Here is a 21,863-nt window from a genome sequence, read left to right as displayed (position 1 = left end):
GAATAAATCAGCAGATGGATGGATGATCTGTCTTTCCCTCTCTCTCTTTCAAATAAAAATAAATAAATATTTTTTTAAAAAAAGAGGACCCCAGAGTGCAAGGAAGGGACTTGGGGACACAAACATGTGACCCCTTTGGCTACAGATCTAACCTCACACTCCTGCCTGGCGGGGCCCTGATGCTGGTGACGGTGGCCATGGAGAGCAGAACTCACACTCTGCCTGTGCTCACGCGCTCCTAGCCATGGGTCTAACGTGGGGTGCTATGGCAAATCCACCTGGTACCTAGCCTCTGCTAATGCCCAGGAAGGGATATCAGTGAGGCACTCAGGAGCAGTGCAAGGATGGCAGCAGTTGCCAACAACCCTGATGTTGCACTTGTGGGTGACTGTGGGCAGGTGGCAGTTCCTGGTTCCCAGCTAACACAGGACAGAAACACTCAACCTTTGACTCAGGGGAGACACAACCCTCCTGGCCGTGTCCAAGATGGCTGAGGGGGAATGGACCATGGGCTCTCAAGGCAGCCCCGAGGATGAGGAGAGGGCTCCGTGGGCCTTGCCCTTGGAAAGCAGCGAGCAGCCTGGTGCCAGAGCCTAGCCCGTGTTCCATTTGGTTCAGGACTGAGACAAGACCTGCTGGGGACGTCCTCCTCATCTTTACTCTGGAGGAGCCGGTGAACAGGACTGGGCGAGCAGAAAATACAACAGGAGAACCAACACACAGTCCGCATTTACTTCTCTCCTGCAGCTGCTCACAGATTCCCATGTTCCCAAACGCCATTACCATGGTCTAAAACTATGTGACCACAGGTCAGGTGAGTGGAAAATGCCAGAAGGCCGGCTGTGACAGTGGCTTGGGCTTGACACATACCAATGTTTGGCCAGAGCTGAGACAAAACAGTAGGGAGGGGAGGGGTCCCCTGGCTCCAGCTCCTGCCTTGTTGTTGGAGGGCAGGGGGTTGCTGTTCAGGCTCCCCTCCCCCTCAGTTCATTGTAGGGTTTGTGGTTGAGATGTGGATCTTTGAGTTTTTCCAGAGAAGCTAGAAACCAATTTTTGTTTGAAATACCCAACTTGTAATCTTAACCACTCATTCCTAACAACTTAAAACTGCTGCATGGGGCACAATAAATACATGAATAAATAAGGCAGCCAAAGGCCGGGGTCGGCACCTGGCCACTCGAGTGTCCGCTATGCAGTGAAGATAACAGTAACAAATGGGCTTCAATGCTCTGAACCCTCGGGTACTGATGCGACCTTTCTCCCCAGTCCCAGATGGGGGCTGCTGGGGTGGGAGAGCACGAGGGGACTGTTTCTAGTGTTTGCAACACGGAGGAGCAAGCTGCTAGCAGAGGAAGCCAACAGGGGTCAAAGCCAACCTCAGTCCCACCCTTTCCAGGTCTAGCTCGGGCCAGGGATCAAGTGAGCTCCTAGGAGGCCCCAGAGTCTTCCTGGGACCCCAGTCAACGTCTGTATCATCTCTCTCAAGCCTTGTCCCACTGGAGGCCCTCATTCAGCCACATTCCTGGAAAATCTCTGGGTAGTGCTGGAAGCCCACAGGAGGGTCCAGGTCCCCTGGGCTAGGGGCCAGGCTTGCAGACAGGCCACTGTTGCCCTGGCTCCTGGAGCCCCCAGCTCCGGGCCGATGTACCCACTGGTGCTTGGCCATGGCTGACTTCTGGCCGAAGCACCTGCCGCACTGGGGACAGGGATAGGGGCGCTCGCCGCTGTGGGTCCGCCTGTGGGCTGCCATCTCTGAGCTCTGCCGGAAACAGCGCCCGCAGTCTGGGCACGGGTAGGGCTTCTCGCCGGTGTGAGTGCGCACATGGCGACGGAGGTCTGAAGCGTGGGCAAAGGCACGACCGCAGTCGGGGCAAGGAAAGGGGGTCTCGCCACTGTGCACACGCTGGTGCTGATAGAGCGCGGAGCTCTGGCTGAAGCAGCGGCCGCAGTCAGCGCAGCGGTACGGCTTCTCGCCGGTGTGCACCCGCACGTGGGTGGTGAGGGCCGAGCGCTGCGTGAAGGCACGGCCGCACTCCGGGCAGCGGTGGGGCCGCTCGCCACGGTGGATGGCCCGGTGTTTGCTCAGGGAGGACGCCTGGCCGAAGCCCTTACCGCAGTCAGGGCAGAGGAAGGGCTTCTCGCCCGTATGCGTGTACAGGTGTTCCACAAGCGTGGAGCGCCACGCAAAGCTCTTCCCACACAAGTAGCAGCCATGCCGCTGGTCTGCTCGGGGGACAAGGGGGTGGGCACAGAGCGGCGGGCGGCCCCTGCGTGGCACTTTTGCTGGCTTCTGCAGGCCAGAAGGCAGCCTAGTAGAAGCCACCCGGGCAGTGGGTGGCAGCGCAGGAGGGTCCATGGCAAGGGCCTTCTCCAGGACTGCAGTCCGTTCTCCTCCTCTGTCGTCCTTGTTTCTCGAATTTTCTGGGAGATAAAGGGAGAGAGCTCAGGCTCTCATTCATGGGTACCCCAGGGGCTGCCCTGAGAGCTGGGGGTGGAGAGGAAGGAGCTGGCTTTGGAGGAGAGCTGGTAAGAGGTGGCATCCCAGTTGGACCGTGACTAGGGGCTTGAGGCATTCCAGACCAATGGGAGCGCAATGGGGAAGGTCACTGACACTGGGCACTTTGACAAGTTGGAGAGAAGGAAGCCCACAGAACTCGAACTAGAAATCAGGGGCTGGCAGGGGGGCACACAGCTCCTGTGGAGGACTGGGCATCATGACCCTGAACTAAAGGAGAGTCATTCAGAAGGCGCCAGGGTGAGATGCCCAGCAAGCAGCTCACGGGGGCCTAAACATCCTCTACCTCACCTGTGTCCACTTTCGTCGCACCCTGGGCCACCTCCGGGTCCTGGGCATCCAGACTCCACTGTTCCGCCTCTCGCTCCACCCAGCAGATGAGCGCTGGCTTGGCACCTCCACCTCCTGCGGTGGGGGAGGGAGAAGGCAAACCCCATGCCACCACCACTCCCGGACCCACTGTCCGGACCTAGGGGCCTCCCAGTCCACGTGCAGGGCGCAGAAACGCGGCAGGGAAGGGAGGAGGGCAGGGTTGGGAGGTGAGGCTCTCACCGAGCGCGCCCAGGAGGCCGTAGGTCTCCCGCATCACGTCCCGGTACAGGGCCCTCTGCGCGGGCCGCAGGCACTCCCACTCCTCCGGGGAGAAGTACACGGCCACGTCCGCGAAGCTCACAGCTCCGGGCTTTCTGCCCTGGGGACCGGCCCCGTTTGACTCTCGAACGGGGAGCGGGGCCAGGGGCGGCGCCATGGGAACTGCAAGCCTGGTCCACTGACCAAGCGTCTCCCTCGGCCGGGCCGGTCTGTGCGAAGCCTTCGCTACTCGAGTACGCCTCGCAAGCCCGGGCTCCAGTACGGGAGGACGGGCATTAGGGCCGCCAAAGAGCAGGCAATGGTCTCTTGAGGGTCCACTGGAGTGGATGCAAAGTACCGGCCGCTGGCTTGCCCCTACAAAACCACCACTGGCATGCCTTCATCAAAGATGGCTGCAACGCGGCCGCCCGAACTTTGCTCCTGCGCAGCCGCGCCAGCGACGACGCTATCCGGGGTCTAGGAGGAGCTTTGTCTTAAAGCCCGGACCCAAAATGGCCGCGACGGCTTCAAGTGCCAGGCTGAGGCCAGCTGGGAGCCCCAGGTCTAGGAACACAAGGGAAAGTGGGCGCGAGCTGGGCCTGCTTCTGGCTTTTGTGAATTGGGACGTTAAGCTTCGGCACTGCACGGTTTGTGTAATCAGAGCCCGGGCAGGCGGTCACTCGCTACGTCAACCCCCAGTACCTCAAAAACCGGGTGGAAGGACAACGAGTGAGAACTGGGGCAGCCAACTGGCATGCTTCTAGCTGGAGCACAACAGGGACCCGGGATGGCACACTAGCCTGCCTGCTGCACAGGAGGGACTGGCTCTGTGGTGGGACAGGTGTTGTACCAGCTGCAGGCCAGTATGAAGGCATATGAGACAGGAAGGAGAATTCTGGGTAAGGGACAGCTGCCAGCCTGGCCGTGAGGAATCCCAGCCAGAGGCTCAGCGACTAAGCGTGTGACAGGAGCCAGTGTCCATCCTAAATTACCACAGCTGCGCTCTCCCAAACCTGCCATCTTTTATTTTTATGTTCTTTCATTTCTTTGAGATGTATTTATTTTTATTGGAAATGCAGATCAGATTTATAGAGAGAAGAGACAGAAAGACCTTCCACTTTCATTTTTTTAAAAAAGATTTATTTATTTTTATTACAAAGTCAGATATACAGAGACGAGGAGAGACAGAGAGGAAGATCTTTCGTCCAATGATTCACTCCCAAGTGACCACAACAGCCAGTGCTATGCCGATCCAAAGCCAGGAGCCAGGAACTTCCTCCAGGTCTCCCACATGGGTGCAGGGTCCCAAGCCTTTGGGCCATCCTCAACTGCTTTGTCAGGCCACAAGCAGGGAGTTGGATGGGAAGTGAAGCAACCAGGACACGAACCGGTGTCCTTATGGGATGCTAGCACTTGCAGGTAAAAGATTAGCCAATTGAGTCATCATGCTGGCTCCCATCCAAGCTGTTGTGTTTCTGTCTGTTCGCTAACTTAACCCTCACAATGCTTTAGGGATGAATTTCAGAGAGAGAACTCTCATCTACTGGTTCAGTCCTCCAGACGTTCCCCCTTCATTCCAAGTCTTCCATGTGACAGCAGTTATCCAATGACTGACATCAACATCATCGTTGCTTCCAAGAAGTACATTAGCAGAAAGCTAGATTCAAGAATTGGGACTGGGACTTGAACCCAGACACTCTGATATGAAATGTGACATCTTATCAGACATCAGCTCAAAAGGCTCAGCTCAAGCTGGGTATTCTTACACAACAGGAAAAGCCTGAAGAAGTGACGTGCTGGTCTGATTCTAACTGCTTCCCGTCTAGTTCCTGCTAAGAAGGCAGCAGTTCATGGCTCAAGTGTTTGGGCCCCTGTCATGCATGCGGGAGGCCAAGATGGAATTTCCGGCTGCTGGCTTCAGTCTGACTCAGCCCCACCCATTACAGTCATTTGGAAGAGTGAACCAGTAGATATAGAATAACTGTGTCTCAGGCCCGGCGTGTTAGTTTTGCAGCTGAAGTCCTTGCCTTGCATGTTCCAGAATCCCATATGGGCGCTGGTTCTAATCCCAGCAGCTCCACTTCCCATCCAGCTCCCTGCTCATGACCCGGGAAAGCCATTGAGGATGGCCCAAAGTCTTGGGACCCTGCACCCGCGTGGGAGATCTTGGGTAAGTTCCTGCCTCCTGTCATTAGATCAGCTTAGCTCTGGCTGTTGTGGCCATTTGGGAGTGAACCAGTGGGTAGAAGATTGAAAGGGTTAATTATGAAGCTGACTGTACTCCTGGAAGTCTGGAATCTGCAAAAAGACACCTGCTTCCTGTTACAAGCAAAGCTGCTGCTTCCTGAAACACCAGAAGTCAGACAGGAGATAGAGTCTTGGAGTTTTTAGATTTACAGGAAAGACAGCTACCTCCGAGGCATGCTGTTTTATTACTGTCTACATTGAAGTGATACATTGTAAATTCCTATTGCATGCTTTTTGTTTTGTGTCACTGTTAGCCCCTAATCATGTACGTTCTCACTGTCTTGTAGCTTTTTATTCTTTTACCAAAGCAAGAGGTTGCCCCTTGGACCAGAAATTAAAATCATCTCACTCGCTGTCAGGACACAGTCCCTGCAGGTGAGCACAAGAACCACCGCTGGGAGCAGCCCAAACTAAACCAGTTTGGTACCCACTGTTGTATGTGTGGGTCAGGTCTGGGGGCAAGCCAGACTGAGCTAGTTGATAACACCCACTGGCAGAGCTGAGAACCAGGACTGGGTGTAGGCAGGTCAGGTTGGGCCACAACACCAGCCACTTCACATTACGGTCAGGACTGGGTACTGGCTCAGCTGAGCTAGGCAGCAGCACCTGTCAGCATGAGCTGGAACAAGGGGCAGACCAGAGTGAGCCAGGCTTCAGCATCCACTGATGAATGCCAAGGTGAGGCAAGCTATGCCAGTCTGAGCTGCAGCTCCCACCAGCACATATAAGACCCAGGAGGGGGACGCAAGCACAGTAGGGGAGCCTCAGGAATTCCCTTGCTGGACCATTGCTCCAGCTGGTGAATATGAGAGCTATTGGGGGCAGACCAGGCTGGGCAGAACTACAAAGTTCATCGGCCTGCATATTTAGAGGGAGAGTCAGGCTGAGCTAAATGATCACATCTAGTTGTACATGCATAAGTCAGAGTAAGTGCAGGCTGATCAGGCTTTGCTGCAGCATCAGCTAGCCGGTGCTGGGACTAGGGGCAAGTGCTGTCAGGCTAAACCACAGAGCGAACTGGAAAGTGCAAGATCCAGGACTAGGAGTGGGTCTGGTAGGGAAACTATGGACATTCCTCTGATGGGCTGCAGCTCCCACTGAGCATGAGAAACAAGGCTGGGGGGTTGGCCTGGCTGGACAGACAGTGACACCCAACCAGCATGAGTGTGGGCTGGACAGTGCAATCAGCTGTACTGAACTAGGCTCCGGTGTCCATTGATGTATGCATCAATGCAGGACAGGCTGGAGCAGGACAGACTGGAGCGATCCGTTGCACATACTGGCATGTGAAGGAAATGGGGCTGGTGGTGAGCCTAGTAGGGGTTGCTGAGGGAGCCCCTCAACTGGATCACTTTATTCAAAACTCCAACTACAATGAAAATCACAGGATCTTGGAGTGCATGTGTCAAGACTGGCTCTCCACAGTTGCTGGGGCCTGTGCAGTGGATGGTGTGCCCAGATGCTCATGGAGGACATGACAGTCAGTTCATTGGCCTAGTACGGGAACTCTGGACATTCTTCTGCTGGACTGCTGCTTCCACTGGGAGTACCCGGAGTTCCTCTGACCCTCCCCACCCTAATTAGGGGCCCACATGGATGTGCATCCCTCTCAGCTATGTAAGCAATATTAAAAATAAGATTTTTTTAAAAAGATGTATTTATTTTTATTGGAAAGTCAGAGAAGAAAATCTTCCATCTGATGATTTACTCCCCGGGTGGCCACAACAGCTGAATCTGAGCCAATCTGAAGCCAGGAGCCTCCTCTGGGTCTCCCAAATGGGTATAGGATCCCAAAGTGTTTTTTATTTGAAAGGGATAAAGAGAGGACGAGCAAAAGAGGAATTGTTTTTTAAGACTTATTTGCATTTTTATTGGAAAGTCAGTTATACAGAAGAGAAACAGAAGATCTTCTATCCAATAATTTATTCTCCAAGTCACCACAACATTGGGCTAGAGCTGAGCCAATCCGAAGCCTGGAGCAAGGAATCTTCTCCAGGTCTCCCACGTGGGTACAGGGTTCCAAGGCTTTGGGCCATCCTTGACTGCTTTCCCAGGTCACAGAGAGCTGGATGAGAAGTGGAGCCGCCAAGATTAGAACCGGCACCCATATGGGATCCTGGTGCGTTCAAGGCAAGGACTTGAGCCACTAGGCCACCACACTAGGTCTAAGAGAAATCTTCTATCTGCTGGTTTACTCCCCAAACGGCCCCACCAGCCAGGACTGGGCCAGGCTTATGCTAAGAACTTCATTCACATGCATACTGGAGTCTAAGCACTTGGGCCATCCTCCACTGCTTTCCCAGGGGTATTCAAAAGAAGCTGGACTGGAAGCTGCTGGGGCTCAAACTGACGCCCATATGGGACACTGGCGCTGAGATAGGGGACATGTGCACCATAGTTCACCCATCTAACAGCTATTCACTGCACGCTCACTACAGCAGATAGATGTCCTCATGGTCACAGCTTGGGGTGGACATGACTTCCCTTTACGGATGAGGGAGCTGAGACTGGGAGGAGAGTGGATATTTAACTCACCAAGGACCAGATGCCAAGCCCAGGGCTGGGGACCTGAGCACCTGCGCTCTGCCCGCCCACCCCCTTGCTCTGCCTCCCTGGGCTCCCTGCCAGGGACCAGTCCTGCCCAACGTGCACCAAGCCTTGCTCTGCCTCAGCTGGCAGCTCAACAAGTGATGCTTCGTGATTTAAAGACTGGGGCTGGAACCATGGTGTAGCAGGTTTAACCACCATCTACAATGCCAGCATCCCATATGTGCACCAGTTCAAGTCCCGGAGGTTCCATTTTGGATCCAGCTAACACGCCTGAGAAAATGGTGAAAAATGGCCTAACTGCTGGGGCCCCTGCCACCCATGGGGGCCATCTGGGGGAAACTCCTGGCTTTGGAAGATCTTTATCTCATCTTCTCTCATTGTAACTAAATCTCTCAAAGAAAAATAAATAAATTAAAAAAAAAAAAAGCACCTGCTAAACAGTGACATTTCCAGAAATTTTCAGGGTTTTTTTTTTTTTTGGTTGTTTTTTTTTTTTTTTTTTACAAAAGTGGTGGGGAACAGGGTGTCAGGCTTGTTTGGATGTTTACAGGCACTTTTCTGTTTCACAAGCTTGGAAATGAGATATCCTTGAAAGCAAGCTCCAAGGATGCATCTTCGTTCCCAAGTCCTCAACTCTGAGGGTCAGCCACTGGGGCTCAAGTTCAACCCCAGGTGCAGGGTGGTGCGGGGAGGAGGGGGAGCCCCTCACCCACACTCCTCAAAGATGTCCGGGTAGTGCCTGAAGAGCACAGGCGGGTCCCGATCCCCACGCACCGGGGCCCGCGGCACCGCGCGGATACCAGGCCGCCGGCCCCGCCGGCCCCCAGAGCAGGAGCGGTGGATCCACTGGTGCGCTTCCATGGCGAACTTCCTCTTGAAGCGCATGCCGCACTCAGGGCAGGGGAAGGGCCGCTCGCCCGAGTGCATGCGCCGGTGGCTGACCAGCAGCGATGGGTAGGTGAAGAGGCGGCCGCAGTCCGTGCACACGTGCCGCCGCCGGCTGGCCTGGGCGTCCCTGGCCGTGGGGTCCCAGGCAGCTTTGGCAGGCGGCTGCTCCTTGGCCATGGCTTTGTTAGTGAGCGGCTCCGGGCTGGCGGGAAGTGGCCCAGCCTTCCCTGGCGAGGCTGCAGCTCCTGGGATTCCCAGCGCTTCTTGGGGTTCTTCCTTCTGCTTGCTTGGGGTGTGTCCTGGGAAGTGCAGGGATTAAGCTATATTTCAAACAACTCTGGGAGGAACCAAGCTTAAGCAACAGCGGGGTGTTTTTTGTTTGTTTATTGCAAAGTTAGGTATACAGAGAGGAAAATCCTCTATCCGATGGAAGGTCTTCCATGTGCTGGTTCACTCCCAAGTGACCGCATGGCTGGTGCTGGTCTGATCCAAAGCCAGGACCCAGGAACCTCCTCCAGGTCTCCCACGCCAGTGCAGGGTCCCAAGGTTTTGGGCCATCCTTGACTGCTTTCCCAGGCCACAAGCAGGGAGTTGGATGCTGGGATTAGAACCAGTGCCCATATGGGATCCTGGCGCGTTCAAGGCGAGAACTTAAGTTCCTAGGCCACCACCACGCTGGGCCCAGTGGAGTGTTTTCTGAATGGGAATGGGGGACTGAGTATGGCTTTCTGATTTCTGAAGGTTGTTGGGAAGTTGGGATGCTGGAATGCCCTTTAAGCATGTCATTATTGGTCGAAAAGCAGTAGCTATAGAGCTGGTGCGATGGCTTAATTAGCTAATCCTCTGACTGCAAGCACCAACATCTCATATGGGTATCTGTTCATGTCCCAGCTGCCCCAGTTCCTATCCAGCTCCCTGTTAGTGGCCTGGGAAAGCAGTCGAGGATGGCCCAAAGACTTGGGGATCCTGTACCCACGTGGGAGCTCCTGACTCCTGGCTTTGGATCCACTCAGCTTTGGCTGTTGCAGCCATTTGGGGAGTGAACCCACAGATAAAGATCTTTCTCCCGTCTGTAAATCTGCCTTTCCAATTAAAAACAAAAACAAAAACAAAAACAAACCACTAAACTATGATGAGTGTGATAAGTGAGGAATTGTCCACTTTTTTTTTTTTTTTGGAAGGGTTTTCCGTCAGGATGTAACTCATTGTTTATGGTTGCGGGATGGTCCGCCCCCCTCCGCTACCACCCCCTGACAAACCAGGGTTGCAGAACAACACCTGAGCCAAATCCCTCACCTCTTAGGGCTCCACCCAGGCGTGCCCCCTCCTCGGGATCCTGGGCGGCGGGGCTCCAAGCCTCACTCCCCTGTTCCATCCAAGAGATGAGGGCTGGTTTGGGGCCCGGGACTCCTGGGAGAGAGACAGGGATCTCAGTGCCTCCCCGCCGAGAGGCGCTCCTGGGCAGGTGCGCCCCCCTCCCCTACCAGGATGCGGGGCACCTGCTCAGCTCTGACAACTCCACCTGGACAGGATGTGCAGCGCTCCCGCCTGAAGGCAGCCGTGGCGGGGTGAGCAGCCTCCCGAGGGGGTACCCGAAGCCCTGGGAGTCGGAGAAGGCTGGTGCTGGAGGTGGAATAGTGCGCGGGTCGGGGGCCTGCCTCGATCAAGAACCCCGGGGAGGGAGGAGGAGGAGGAAGGGAGGGGCTCGGACCCGGGGCTCTCACCGAGCGCGCCCAGGTGGCCGTAGGTCTCCCGCATCACGTCCCGGTACAGGGCCCTCTGCGCGGGCCGCAGGCACCCCCACTCCTCCGGGGAGAAGTACACGGCCACGTCCGCGAACCGCACGGCTCCGGGCTTCCGGCCACCAGGCCGCGTCTCCCCCGGTCTCAGCGCCAGAAGCGGGGCTGGGGGCGGCACCATGGGGCCGAGCAGCGGCCGCCTGTTCCCCGGGACTTCGCTTTCGTCGGCCACCTGGAAGCACGGCGGGGGTCCGTGGCCCGCCCAGCCTTGGCGTCGGAACCGAAAGAGTAGGGGCTGCCAGGGATTCAGGGATTCTGAGGGAGACAAATAAAAACTCCTGGGTGTTTATTCACTTCTAGACACCAGGGTTAGGGGACCCGGAAGGTGCCTTCAAAAAATATGGCGACAATCTGGCTCCAATTGCCATTGATTGCCCGCCAGCCCTCTCGAACATATCAAACATGGCGCCTAGGTGGCTTCTCTCGCCTCATTTCTCCACTTGCCCTTAAATACAATGGCCGCTTCAGGCCCTTTTTGAGGGACAAAGTTGGGAAGAGACGGCTGGGACATCCACGAGATCCTTTTGCCTTTAAGAAAGATGGACGAGCCCGTAGCTTCAAATCCTTCCTTTACTCGCCAACACGGCGGCTGATGATTGGTTGCAGCGGTATGAAGAAGCTATGCTGTGGTTGGCTTTCGACCGGCGGAGTGTTTGAAAGGACCAGGGGCGGCCCCTCAGCCCCCCTGAACCCTAGAATCATAGAAGACCTTGGGGTCCCAGCAGCAGCTGGGCCTGGCGAGGACAGGATGTGATCCCGGCCTCGCGGGGAGACGCCCAGTCCCTGCAAAACCTGGGTAGAGTATGGCGAAAGCACGCACCACCCCTGCACCTGCTCCGCGGGTGGAGAAACTGCCGAGGTGAGCCTGGAATCTCCCGGTACGCCACGCTGTCCATTTTCATGAATTGATTCATATCTGTGGGTTTTCAAAACAAAAACCTGAAGCGTGTCAAGAAAAGGGCATTCCCCTCTATTCTTCTTTCTGATCCCTAGATGCAAATACTTGTGACTCAATCTGGGATATGTTGTCCATACGGAACATGTATACAGATCTCCTCCCCCATACACAGGCTGGGAAGCAGGGCTGCTGGGATTAGAACTGGCACCCATATGGGATCCCAGTGCATGCAAGGCAAGGACTTTAGCCACTAGGCTATTGCACCAGGCCCCCATGGGACTTTTAAAAACACCTGACTTGGTGTATATTTCAAGTGCTTAACATGGTGCTTAGTACCTCCTCGAAGCTCAAGGGATGGCTCTCAATGGTATTTCAGGAGACTAAGTACAGACAGAAATCAGAAGTGGGTATAGAGAATGAGTTTCAAGAAATTTAGTTGAAGATAGGAGACAGGGACAGAGGCCAGAGGGAGAATTCATGGTTAACTGCTTTAAAGATGGATCTGAGCATGTTCCAAGTGTGTGTCTGGGAGATAGACGAGGGACTTAGAAAAAGAGAAGAGGAAGCGAATGGGGAGAAGCCCCCAAGGAGTGGAGGTGGGGTAGTCCGGCACAGGCGTGCTGCTGGACACTGAGCCAGAGGGTCTCCAGGGAGAAGAGGACCAGCCGCTGAGACAAGTGGCCTCCCTGGTGACCCTGGAGCCTGGGGGCAGGAGGAACCTCAGAAGCAGGTGACTGACTGCTGGGTTTGCTTGTGGACATGGAGCCAGGACAGCCCAGTGTCAGGGCAGGGAGTGTGGCCGTGGTGGCTGGGCAAGCAGCACTGGGCTGCCTGCTATACAGAACTTCTCTTGGTTCTAACAGCCTTCTGCAGAAATCAGGTCTTGTCAGCAGGTGCTGGGTGGTCTACCCGAATACCAGGCCAGGATCACAGCTGGAATAGCCTTTCAGACCCTGGCACCTTGGGCAGCCTGGGGAAGTTCTCTCTCCTCTTTGTGGTCTAGACTATAGAACCAAACCCCACCACATCAGGCCCTCACCTTGTGAGCTACAATCTAGGCCCTTGGGAAATGGTGTGTGAAGATTAGCCAAGGATGAAGAGTAAATAAGCTGGTTCCAACTGCAGGCGGGAATCCTGGACCCAAGGGCTGGACTGCCACCAAGCAGCAATCCTCTTGCTTTCCATCTTTTACGAGGAACACAATTCATTCACCAGATCTTTTAATGAGACCTGATTCCGGCAAGTGGTGGTAGTGACAGAGGGTGGCTCATTCAGGGTTGCAATGCAGCTTGCCTGCACCGAGGATATTACACACCACCAAATATGCCAACGGCTCCCTCACTCAGGCTGGGATCAGGAAGGTTAGAGGAAATAGCCGTGGGGTTAAGATGATGATGCCCCCACCCCCACCTTCTAGGATGTGAGATGAGCCTAGAAATGTGGAGAAATTCCAGTTCGGTAAAGCTGCCCTCCACAAAGTAACAGAGCTCATTCACATTTCTTAAAGGTTTATTTGCTTGTTTGAAAAGCAGAGTGTCAGAATTTCTTCCACTGGTTCACCCCTCCAAACGGCCATAACAGCCAGGAGCCAGGAACTCCATCTGGGTCTCTCACCTGGGTGACAGGGGCCAGTGTAGCTGACAAGCTGCCGGTGCCGGTGTAGCTTCACCCACAGCATCATGCAGCAGCCCCCCGCTCACATCGGACTTAGCACGCTGAACCGAGCACTTGCCCACTTGTTTATCAAGGCTGCTGCTGCATGGCCCCTGGGCACTCCTGGACCGTAAAGCCTCCACTCGCCTGCTTCAGGATCCTCTTGGTGTCTAGCCCCCTCCCTCACTGCCACTCTTGAGTAGCTTCACCTGGTTTTTATTCCAAAGCAGGCAGAAGTCACCCCCAGCTCCCAGGGCTTTTCCAGCCGCTGCTGAGCCCAGCAGAGCACAGTCCAATTCCATCCCAATTTCACTGCCCCATTCCTGTGCGACCTGGACAGGGGACATGGTGCAGCCAGTGCCTGTTTGGAGGGAGCCATCATGGGTGGGAACTGGAACCATGTATGGAAGGAAGGAATAACCAAATTCATATTTAAACTGAATATTGGGGGTGGGAGGGGGCGGTGTGTGGAGGGTGCAATGTAACTGTAGTTATCCAAAAGGCCACCATGTTCACAAGGAATGAGAGAAGTTCTGAGCAAAGGAACACGTGGTGTTTGACAGCTCCGGGTCAGCCTCATCCCACGAATGAAAGGACCTCTCTGGGAGGTTTCCTGGCTGGAGGCATGAGCTCACGGGGTGGGGTGGGGAGCCAAGCAGGGCCCCCCTAGAAGCAGCATACTGCCTGCAAGCTTTTGGACACATGGGCTACAAAAGCAGGCAGCCTCTGGGATCCAGGGGCAATGATGCCCATACGCATAAGCCTCTATAGGATCGGGCAGCTGGGAGACCTTCAGGCACATGATCTCGCTTCTCCTAATGGGCCTCTTCCGAACACACCCAGTAAGGCAGCCGGGGCAGCGGGATGAGCCCAAGTTCCCATTTGTGGAACAGGAAACGGGCTTCTCCTTGTGCCTCGGCTAGGGTTCTTCCGCCGGTACTGGGCCTCACGGGGAAACACACCCGGGGCAGTCGGTCCCCTCTGTGCCCCCACCCTCAGCTACAGGGCATTGTCCCTTTGGCCATGCCCGCCTAGGGCAGATCTTGGGCTACAGACCGGGACCTTGGTGCTGCATTTATGCACGGCCAGGGACCACCTCTGGCGGAAGCACCGGCCGCAGTCAAGGCAGGGAAACGGTTTTTCTCCGGTGTGCAGCAACTGGTGCTGCGCCAGGTGGCTCCACTGTGCGAAGCGCTTGGCGCACAGGTCGCAGGCGTAGGGCCTCTCGCCCGAGTGCACGCGCCGGTGGCTGGCCAGCAGCGATGGGTAGGCGAAGCGGCGGCCGCAGTCGTCACAGGCGTGCAGCTTCTCCTCCGTGTGCGTGCTGCGATGGATGGCGAGCGAGCCGCTGCGCCGGAAGGCACGTCCGCAGTCCGGGCAGGGGTAGGGCTTCTCGCCCGTGTGCAGGAGTTGGTGCTGGAGCAGGGTGCTGCGCTGCGAGAAGCGGGCCTCACAGTGCTCGCAAGCGTACGGCCGCTCGCCAGAATGCACGCGCCGGTGGCTGACCAGGCGTGAGGATGACGAGAAGCGGCGCTCGCAGTCCGGGCATGGGTACGGCTTCTCACCGGTGTGGATGCGCTGGTGAATGACCAGGGCTGTGCGCTGGCGGAAGCGGCGGTTACATTCCAGGCAGGTGTAGGGCTTCTCACCCGTATGTGTGCGCTGGTGGATGGCCAGCAGCGATGGGTAGGCGAAGCGGCGGCCGCAGCTCGGGCACTGGTGGGGCTTCTCGCCCGTGTGCGTGGTCCGGTGATTGGCCAGGGAGCGGCTCCGGCGGAAGCAGCGGCCGCAGTCCGGGCAGTGGTAGGGCTTCTCACCCGTGTGGATGACCTGGTGCTGGGACAGGTTCTTGCGCTGGGAGAAACGTTTCCCGCACTGGTCACAGACATAAGGGCACTCGCCTGAGTGTGCCCGCCGATGACTGACCAGCAGCGATGGGTAGGAGAAGCGGCGACCACAGTCTGGGCAAGGATAAGGCTTTTTCAGATTCTGGGCGCATTTGTGGCTCTCCAGGGCTGGTCGATCCGGGAAAGTGCAGCCACAGTCGGGGCAGATGGGGCCCCCAGACGTCTGTCTGGGGATGAGCCGGGGTTTGCTGGGCCGTCGCCCTCGCTTGCCCTTTCGGGGGGCTTCCTTGGGTGGGATTTCTTCCTTCTCCCGGGCCTTCTTTCTGGCTCTGGTTTCTACAGGGACACAGGGGACGAGTTAATGTAACAGCAACTGGGATCCTACGCTGGCAGCCCCTGGGAATACTGGTTCAAGTCCCGGCAGTTCCACTTCCCATCCAGCTCCCTATTAATGTTTCTGGGAAAGCAGCAGCAGATGGCCCATCTATTCGTGCACCTGCCACTCTAGTGAGAGACGCGAATGGAGTTCCAACTTCCTTACATCCATCTGGAGAGTGAGCCAGCGGATAGAGGAACTCTATTTCTCCCTCTGCCCTCACCCTGTGTCTAGCTAGGTAGAACTCACATTCATTCATTTCTTCCAGTGTTGTTCAACTCATTAGAAAGGCAAAGACAGAGACTGACAGAAAGATCACCCATCTGGCCGGGGTCGGAGGTGGGGCATGCTGCGCCATGCCGAAGCTGGGAGCTAGGAAATCAGTCTGTGTCTCCCACATGGGGAAAGGAGGACTCCACCACTCAAGCCATCGCCTGCTGCCTCCCAGGGTGCATCTTGGCAGGAAGTAGGACTCAAGAGGGGGCAGGCACTGTGACCGGGGATATAGGTATTGAAACTGCTGCCCAAAACCCACCCTTCCTCCAGTTTTTTTTGTTCAGTGTGTAATGCAAGATTTGTTAAAGATAGTAGAGATGGAAACCTCCTGTGCAACATCAGGAGGGGAAACACCCCTCTTTCCAGCTTTTTTTTTTTAGATTTATTTATTTATTTATTGGAAAGTCAGATATACAAAGAGGAAGACCTTCCATCTGTTGATTCACTCCCCAAGTGGCTGCAACAGTCAGAGCTGAGCCAATCGGAAGCCAGGAGCCTCTTCTGGGTACCCCCCCCCCCCCCCGGGCAGGTACAGGGTCCCAAGGCTTTGGGTTGTCCTTAACTGTCTTCCCAGGCCACAGGCAGGGGACTGGATGAGAAGTGGGGCCACTGGAATTAAACCCGGCACGTTCTATGAGATCCCAGCATGTTCAAAGCAAGGACTTTAGCTCCCAGGCCACCATACCAGACCCTGCAGTATTTTTTAAATACAATTCTTCCTTTGCCTTTCTTACATAACACATTCACACTTCAGATATTCTTTACTGCACCTGCATTTTTCTCGGTTAATCTAAAGCTCATTCCATCAGCATGCATCCTTACTCTATTTCAGAGCTGCATGGATTTCCATGGATGAGTCAGTTTATTTAATGTAGGTCTTTTTGTTCTTTTCGAAGGCAGTTACAGATAGAGAGGGAGCGAAAGCTCTCCTATCGGCTAGTTCACTCCCCGTGGCCTGATGGCTGGAGTTGGTTGGAAACAGGGAGCCAGGAGCTTCTCCCAGGTATCCCATGTGGGCACAGAAGCTCAAGGACTTAGGCCATCTGCTGCTTCCCCAGATACATTGGCAGGGATGGATCATAAGTGCAACAGTCAGGCCTCGAACCAGTGTCCTCATGGGATGCCTGTGCCACAGGAGGCGGCTTAATCTGCAGCACAATGGTGTCAGCCCTTAATTTAGCTGAGTTGTAAAAGGTGAGTTAACATAAGGGAATGTTAGTGAGACTGCAGTGATAGACAAGCAAAGGAGGCAGCGTGCAAAGCCCAGAGGCTCCAAGTAGTATACAGTGGTACGGCAGGAGGTGGGAACGAGGGGTGAGCTGCCAGTGCCTGGGGCACGCATCCTTGGAAGTCAGCAGCTCTGCAGGTGGACTTAGGAAGCCTGTGGCTGGATCCTATGCCAGTTTGGGACTCAGCAGGTTGGGGGCAGAGCAAGGTTTTTGGTTTGAATGCTATAAGCATGTTTACAGCCCGTGGAAATATGTTATCCAGTGGTTCTCAAACCTGGATATACACCCATATCAACCAGTGTATAAAGAGGAAAAAAAGGGGGGGGGCAACGCAGTAGCCTTGTCGCTATAGTTCTCACTTTGCATGCACTAGGATCCCATGTGGGTGCTGGTTCATGTCCCAGCTACTCCACTTCCCATCCAGCTCCCTGCTTCTGGCCTGGGAAAGCAGTAAGAGATGGCCCAAAGCCTTGGGACCCTGTACCCATGGGGGAAACCCAGAAGCAGCTCCTGGTTCCAGACTTTGGACTGGCACAGCTCCAGTTGTTGTGGCCACTTGGGGAGTGAACCATTGGATGGGAGATCTTCCTCTCTGTCTCTCCTTCTCTGTGTAAATCTGACTTTCCAGTAAAAAATCTTTATAAAAGAAAAAGAAAAAAAATCCAAGTTCCTACACATCCAATTTCCTGGTTTCAGTTTCCTGAGTTAGATAAAACAGACAGTCACTTGCCAACCTTAGCAAAAATTAATTAATTAATTAAAAAATAAAACATCTAACTGGGGGGTTGGGACTGTGGCATAGCAAGTTAAGCCTCCACCTGCATGCTATAAGAGTTGAAATTCTGGCTTTTCCAATTCTGGTCCAGCTCCCTGCTCATGTGCCTGGAAAAGCAGTGGAGCTGGACCAGGTGCTGGGGACTCTGCACCCATGTGGGAGATCTGGAATAAACTATTTGCTCCTAGCTTTGGCCTGGCCCTTGTGACCATTTGGGAGATGAACCAGCAGATGGAGGGTTTTTCTCTCTCCTTTTATCATTCTGTAATTCTATCTTTCAAATAAACAGAGATAAATCTTCAAAAACAACTAACTGGGGACCAACGCCAAGACATAAGGGGCTAAGCCTCCAGTTATTGTGCCAGGATCCCAGATGGTTCCCAGTTCATGTCCCAGCTGCTCCACTTCCCATCCAGCTACCTGCTTGTGGCCTAGGAAAGCAGTGGAGGACGGTTCAAGTCCTTGGGCACCTATACCCAGGTGGCAGACCCTGAAGAAACTCCCAGCTCCTGGTTTGGAATCAGATCAGATCAGTCCCCTGTCATTGTAGCCATTTGGGGAGCAAACCAGATGGAAGATCTCTGTCTCATCTTCTCTCTGTAACTTAGCCTTTCCAATAAAAATAAAATGTCTTAAAAAAAAAAAAAACTGAAGCTTTCTAGTAAGGGAAATAACTTAGAAATGCCCCTGGCCTTAACAAATCCTTCAGGCAACTCCAACCCAGTCAGTTCCATCCACCCCTGCAATGAACCTAGGGCCACCCCGCAGTGGGATGCGCCTCATCAGCGAGGCTGCCCCACTGTCCTTCCCTTGCCAGCCAGCTTGTTACAGGGCAGCCCAGGCCCCTGCCGCCCAGGCAGGCATGTTCTCCACTAACTCCCTTCAACCCAAACTCGAGAAACTCCCAATTCAGTCCAGGCCCAGTGAAAAGGCAACGAGGGGCAAGGAGCACCAATTCATTCGTTCCCACTCCGCCACCAGAGGAGCCCTGCAGATGTTGCTGTTTGCAAATGACAAGGGAGGACTCTTATTTTCTTCTGCTAGCCCAGCCCCGCACCAGCAGACAAGACCTTCAAGGGGGGGAGGGAGAGACAACATGCACAAGGTAACAGGTGCACCGCGTCATGGTCGGGTCGTGGGATTCCTTTAGCCCCACCGAGGAGTCCCGCGGGAAGGTTGCGAGGACGCTGGCAGGTGGGCTGCGGACAGCGCACAAGCTTTTCGCACTCACTTAGCCCTTTCGGGTAGTCCTGCGGGTCTAAGGCGGCCGGTTCCCAGTCCTCAGTATTGCGTTCCAACCAGGAGATGAGGGCTGGTTTAGGACCTGCGCACCCTGGGAAAGGAGATGCCGTCAGAGCCGGCCGGTGTCCTGCAGGGCACATCCCCGCCCCCGCCCCCTGCCCCACGTCGCTCGCAGGTCGGGACCCTCGCTCGACTCCCCGGTCTGCCCCCTACCCGTCCCCCCTGTTTTCCCCCCGCGGAAGCCGAGTGGGCAGGGCCTCACCGAGCGCGCCCAGGTGGCCGTAGGTCTCCCGCATCACGTCCCGGTACAGGGCCCTCTGCGCGGGCCGCAGGCACCCCCACTCCTCCGGGGAGAAGTACACGGCCACGTCCGCGAACTTGAGGGCCCTCGGCCTCCTTCCCCTTCTCCGAGCGCCCTTGGCCTCTCCTGGTCCCGGCCCGGAGAGAGGAGCCAAAGGCGGCGCCATTGGCCCCCCGAGAAGCCCCCGGCGCCACGGCCTCCCCGCCCTCCCTCCCCACCAGTCTCCCACCGGGGCTCGGCTCCCTGGGCGCTAGCGGACCCCGGGATTTAGCAGCCGCCTCCGGCCCAGGACTGAGCGTGGCACCACCCGGAGGCCCGGAGGGAATCGGAATCGCCCGCCTGTGCCGGGCTAACGGAAACCTTTCACTGTTATTCAGGAAACTCCTGCCCTAACTTGAGTGAAAAGCACCGGAAGATGCCTTTGGGGAAAATGGCGGCGCGGCAACTGCACAGCCTTTGCCTGGAACATAGGCGGCTTCCAGCTATCGATTTTATTGACCGGAGCGCCATGCCGGATCCCTAACCTCTTTGCCCTCAAATGTGATGGCGCCGTGATTGTGCTTCACGCCCTCTGCTTTTTGCCCTCCCCACCGCACGCATTCATTGGGCGGTGACCGAAGATGCAGCGTCCTGATTGGGTGGGTGCGAAGGCGGCTTGTTTGAACAGGGCCGGCGGATGCGTCAGGACAGGAAGCAGGACCGTTAGGATGGGTGGACAGCAATGAGCTCCAAGCAGGGATTGGGAAGAAGCTCGCAGCCTATCTCTGAAGGATGGAGGGGTTTGAGCGACAGGGACAGGGATGAGTGACATGACCATTTTGTCCAACTCGGAGCTGAGATTACCTTGGCTGCTTTTTGGTTGGTTGGTTGGTTAGTTGGTGTGTGTGTGTGGCTTTTCTGAGGAGCGTGCGCTTCGAAGGATGGTTAACTTCATAATTTTTTTTTTTTCAGCAGGGAACTTTTTTGGCGGGGGTAGAGTTACAGGGGGATCTTCCACCTGCCGATTCACTCCCGAATGGCCTCAAAGGGCAGAGCTGAGCCAGGTAGTCCATCTGGGTCTTCCACGAGAATGGCAGGGGTCCACCCACTTGGACCATGCCATCTTCTGCTACTTTTCTCTGGCGCATTAGAGGGGAGCTAGATCCGAGGTGGAGCAGCTGAGACTTCAGCCGGTTCTTATACGAAATGCTTGTGTTGCTGCACCACAAAACTGCCCCTTCGTGAGCCTCTGCTGGCGATCACCCTGCATTTACTGATGAAAAATTCTCCAACAAGCCCTCTGAGTTTCAGGATCTCTCTGAATAAGGAGGGGGCAAAGATGGAAGTTTGGGATTGCCAGGGCCTGTTCGCCACCCTGAACTCAGGGTCGTCCCTTTGCCTGCCATGCATTTGCTAAGGTAGAATTCCACGTACATCAAGGATGCTGGCTTTCACCTGGCCAGGTTATTGCGGCTCCTTGGGGGGAGTGAACCATTAGACAGAAGGTCGTCTTCTCTGTCTCTCCTCCTCCCCTGTATATCTGACTTTCCAATGAAAATAAAATCAATTTCAAAAAAAAGTTACAGCCTGCAAAGGTTCTACTTTGTAGACCAGCTGGAATGTGACTTTGGCCTACGCAGTCATTCCTGTAAACCCAGACTTAGACAACAGTGTGAAAAGGTGAGTCTTGGGCCTGGCGCTGGGAGTGAACCAGCAAGTGAAAGATTTACAGAGAAGAGAAGGAGATCTTTCTGTCTGCTGATTCCCTTTGCAACAGCCAGAGCTGAGCCATCCTCGACTGCTTTCCCAGGCCACAGGCAGGGAGCTGGAAGGGAAATGGAGCAGCCAGGAAATGAGCCAGTGCCCACATGGGATTCTGGAGCATGGGAGGCAAGGATTTAGCCAGTAGGCTATGGTGCCAGTCCCTTAAGTGGGATTTTGCTCTCAGACTCATGCAGAAGTTTAAATCCCCAAATTGTAGGTTAATGTAACCATCAGTGCAAGCTTACCTCAGTTCTGGTGTTTAGGAAGTGAGCACACTGGGATTAGGGTATAAGGAAGGGGAGGGTTGTGCCTCTAGATAAATAAGTTGATACTAGAGCAGATCCTTACACATGTCACCCTGAAGGGATGCTCCAAAGAACAGACACGGGTGGGCATTGTGGTGCAGTGGGTAAAGTGACAGCTTGGGATGCCCACATCCTGCATTAGAGATCTGTGTGCAGTCTTGGCCACTCTGCTTGTGATCTGGCAGGCAAAGGGAGGACCCCGAGTTCAGGGTGGTGAAAGCCAAGATTCCCTCACGGAATCCTTACCCTGAGGGAAGAGATCTCTCGGTCCTGGGACCGCCTAGGACTCGGTCACCATGTGGTAGTGGTGACCATGGCCTGAGGCCCAAGCTCCTGGTAGTATGTTCCCTGTAGCAAAATCCTGTTAGCTGAATGAGATCTGACTGTTTTCTCAGCATAGGCTTCACCCAGGCCACACCCAGCCTCTGCTGCTTGCAGCCACTGGGAGCTCCACAGTCCTGGCTTCCAATTGGCCATTTGGGGAGTGAACCAGAGGATGGAAGATCTCTTTCTGTCTCTGTCTCTCTCCTTCTCTTTGTAAATCTGTCTTACAAATAAATAAATCTAAAAAAATAACAACAAAAGCCAGCCTACCAGCGCTTTACAGTTCCCAATCCCCCAGGCATGGTTCCCCACAGCGCTCAGGGGT

At 55.1% G+C, this 21,863-nt stretch overlaps 2 protein-coding genes across 3 annotated transcripts; both read right to left on the bottom strand.

The window, feature by feature from the left end:
- Nucleotides 1-678: 678 nt before the first annotated feature.
- On the bottom strand, nt 679-11,319 carry LOC121151857 (zinc finger protein 764-like). The gene is made up of 6 exons (XM_040973709.1): nt 10,495-11,319; nt 10,067-10,180; nt 8,589-9,069; nt 3,068-3,483; nt 2,807-2,920; nt 679-2,421 (listed from the first exon to the last, which is right to left on the bottom strand). Exons 1-6 carry the CDS (start codon nt 10,688-10,690, stop codon nt 1,511-1,513), a joined length of 2,232 nt encoding a protein of 743 aa, XP_040829643.1. The 5' UTR covers nt 10,691-11,319; the 3' UTR covers nt 679-1,510.
- A 2,503-nt stretch (nt 11,320-13,822) lies between these two features.
- On the bottom strand, nt 13,823-19,781 carry ZNF689 (zinc finger protein 689). 2 transcript variants are annotated; one of them, XM_040973010.1, is made up of 4 exons: nt 19,128-19,781; nt 18,855-18,956; nt 15,974-15,985; nt 13,823-15,303 (listed from the first exon to the last, which is right to left on the bottom strand). In XM_040973010.1, exons 1-4 carry the CDS (start codon nt 19,330-19,332, stop codon nt 14,120-14,122), a joined length of 1,503 nt encoding a protein of 500 aa, XP_040828944.1. In that variant the 5' UTR covers nt 19,333-19,781; the 3' UTR covers nt 13,823-14,119. The 2 variants fall into 2 exon arrangements, with proteins under 2 accessions (XP_040828944.1, XP_040828943.1); XM_040973009.1 differs by lacking the exon at nt 15,974-15,985.
- Nucleotides 19,782-21,863: the final 2,082 nt, after the last annotated feature.

The sequence above is a fragment of the Ochotona curzoniae genome, unplaced genomic scaffold (genome assembly GCF_017591425.1).
Source record: "Ochotona curzoniae isolate NIBS_2020 unplaced genomic scaffold, NIBS_Ocur_1.0 contig_2321, whole genome shotgun sequence".
NCBI lineage: Eukaryota > Metazoa > Chordata > Mammalia > Lagomorpha > Ochotonidae > Ochotona > Ochotona curzoniae.
Note: the sequence above shows the minus strand (reverse complement) of the source record. Positions and strands in the feature narration are given on the sequence as shown.

Coding starts and splice junctions, on each gene's coding strand:
- LOC121151857 (XM_040973709.1), bottom strand. CDS start 10,690: ATGGTGCCGCCCCCAGCCCCGCTTCTGGCGCTGAGACCGGGGGAGACG. Junction 10,181..10,494: donor CGGCCACCTGGGCGCGCTCG/GTGAGAGCCCCG, acceptor TCTCTCTCCCAG/GAGTCCCGGGCCCCAAACCA. Junction 2,422..2,806: donor TGCGACGAAAGTGGACACAG/GTGAGGTAGAGG, acceptor TTTATCTCCCAG/AAAATTCGAGAAACAAGGAC.
- ZNF689 (XM_040973010.1), bottom strand. CDS start 19,332: ATGGCGCCGCCTTTGGCTCCTCTCTCCGGGCCGGGACCAGGAGAGGCC. Junction 18,957..19,127: donor CGGCCACCTGGGCGCGCTCG/GTGAGGCCCTGC, acceptor CTCCTTTCCCAG/GGTGCGCAGGTCCTAAACCA.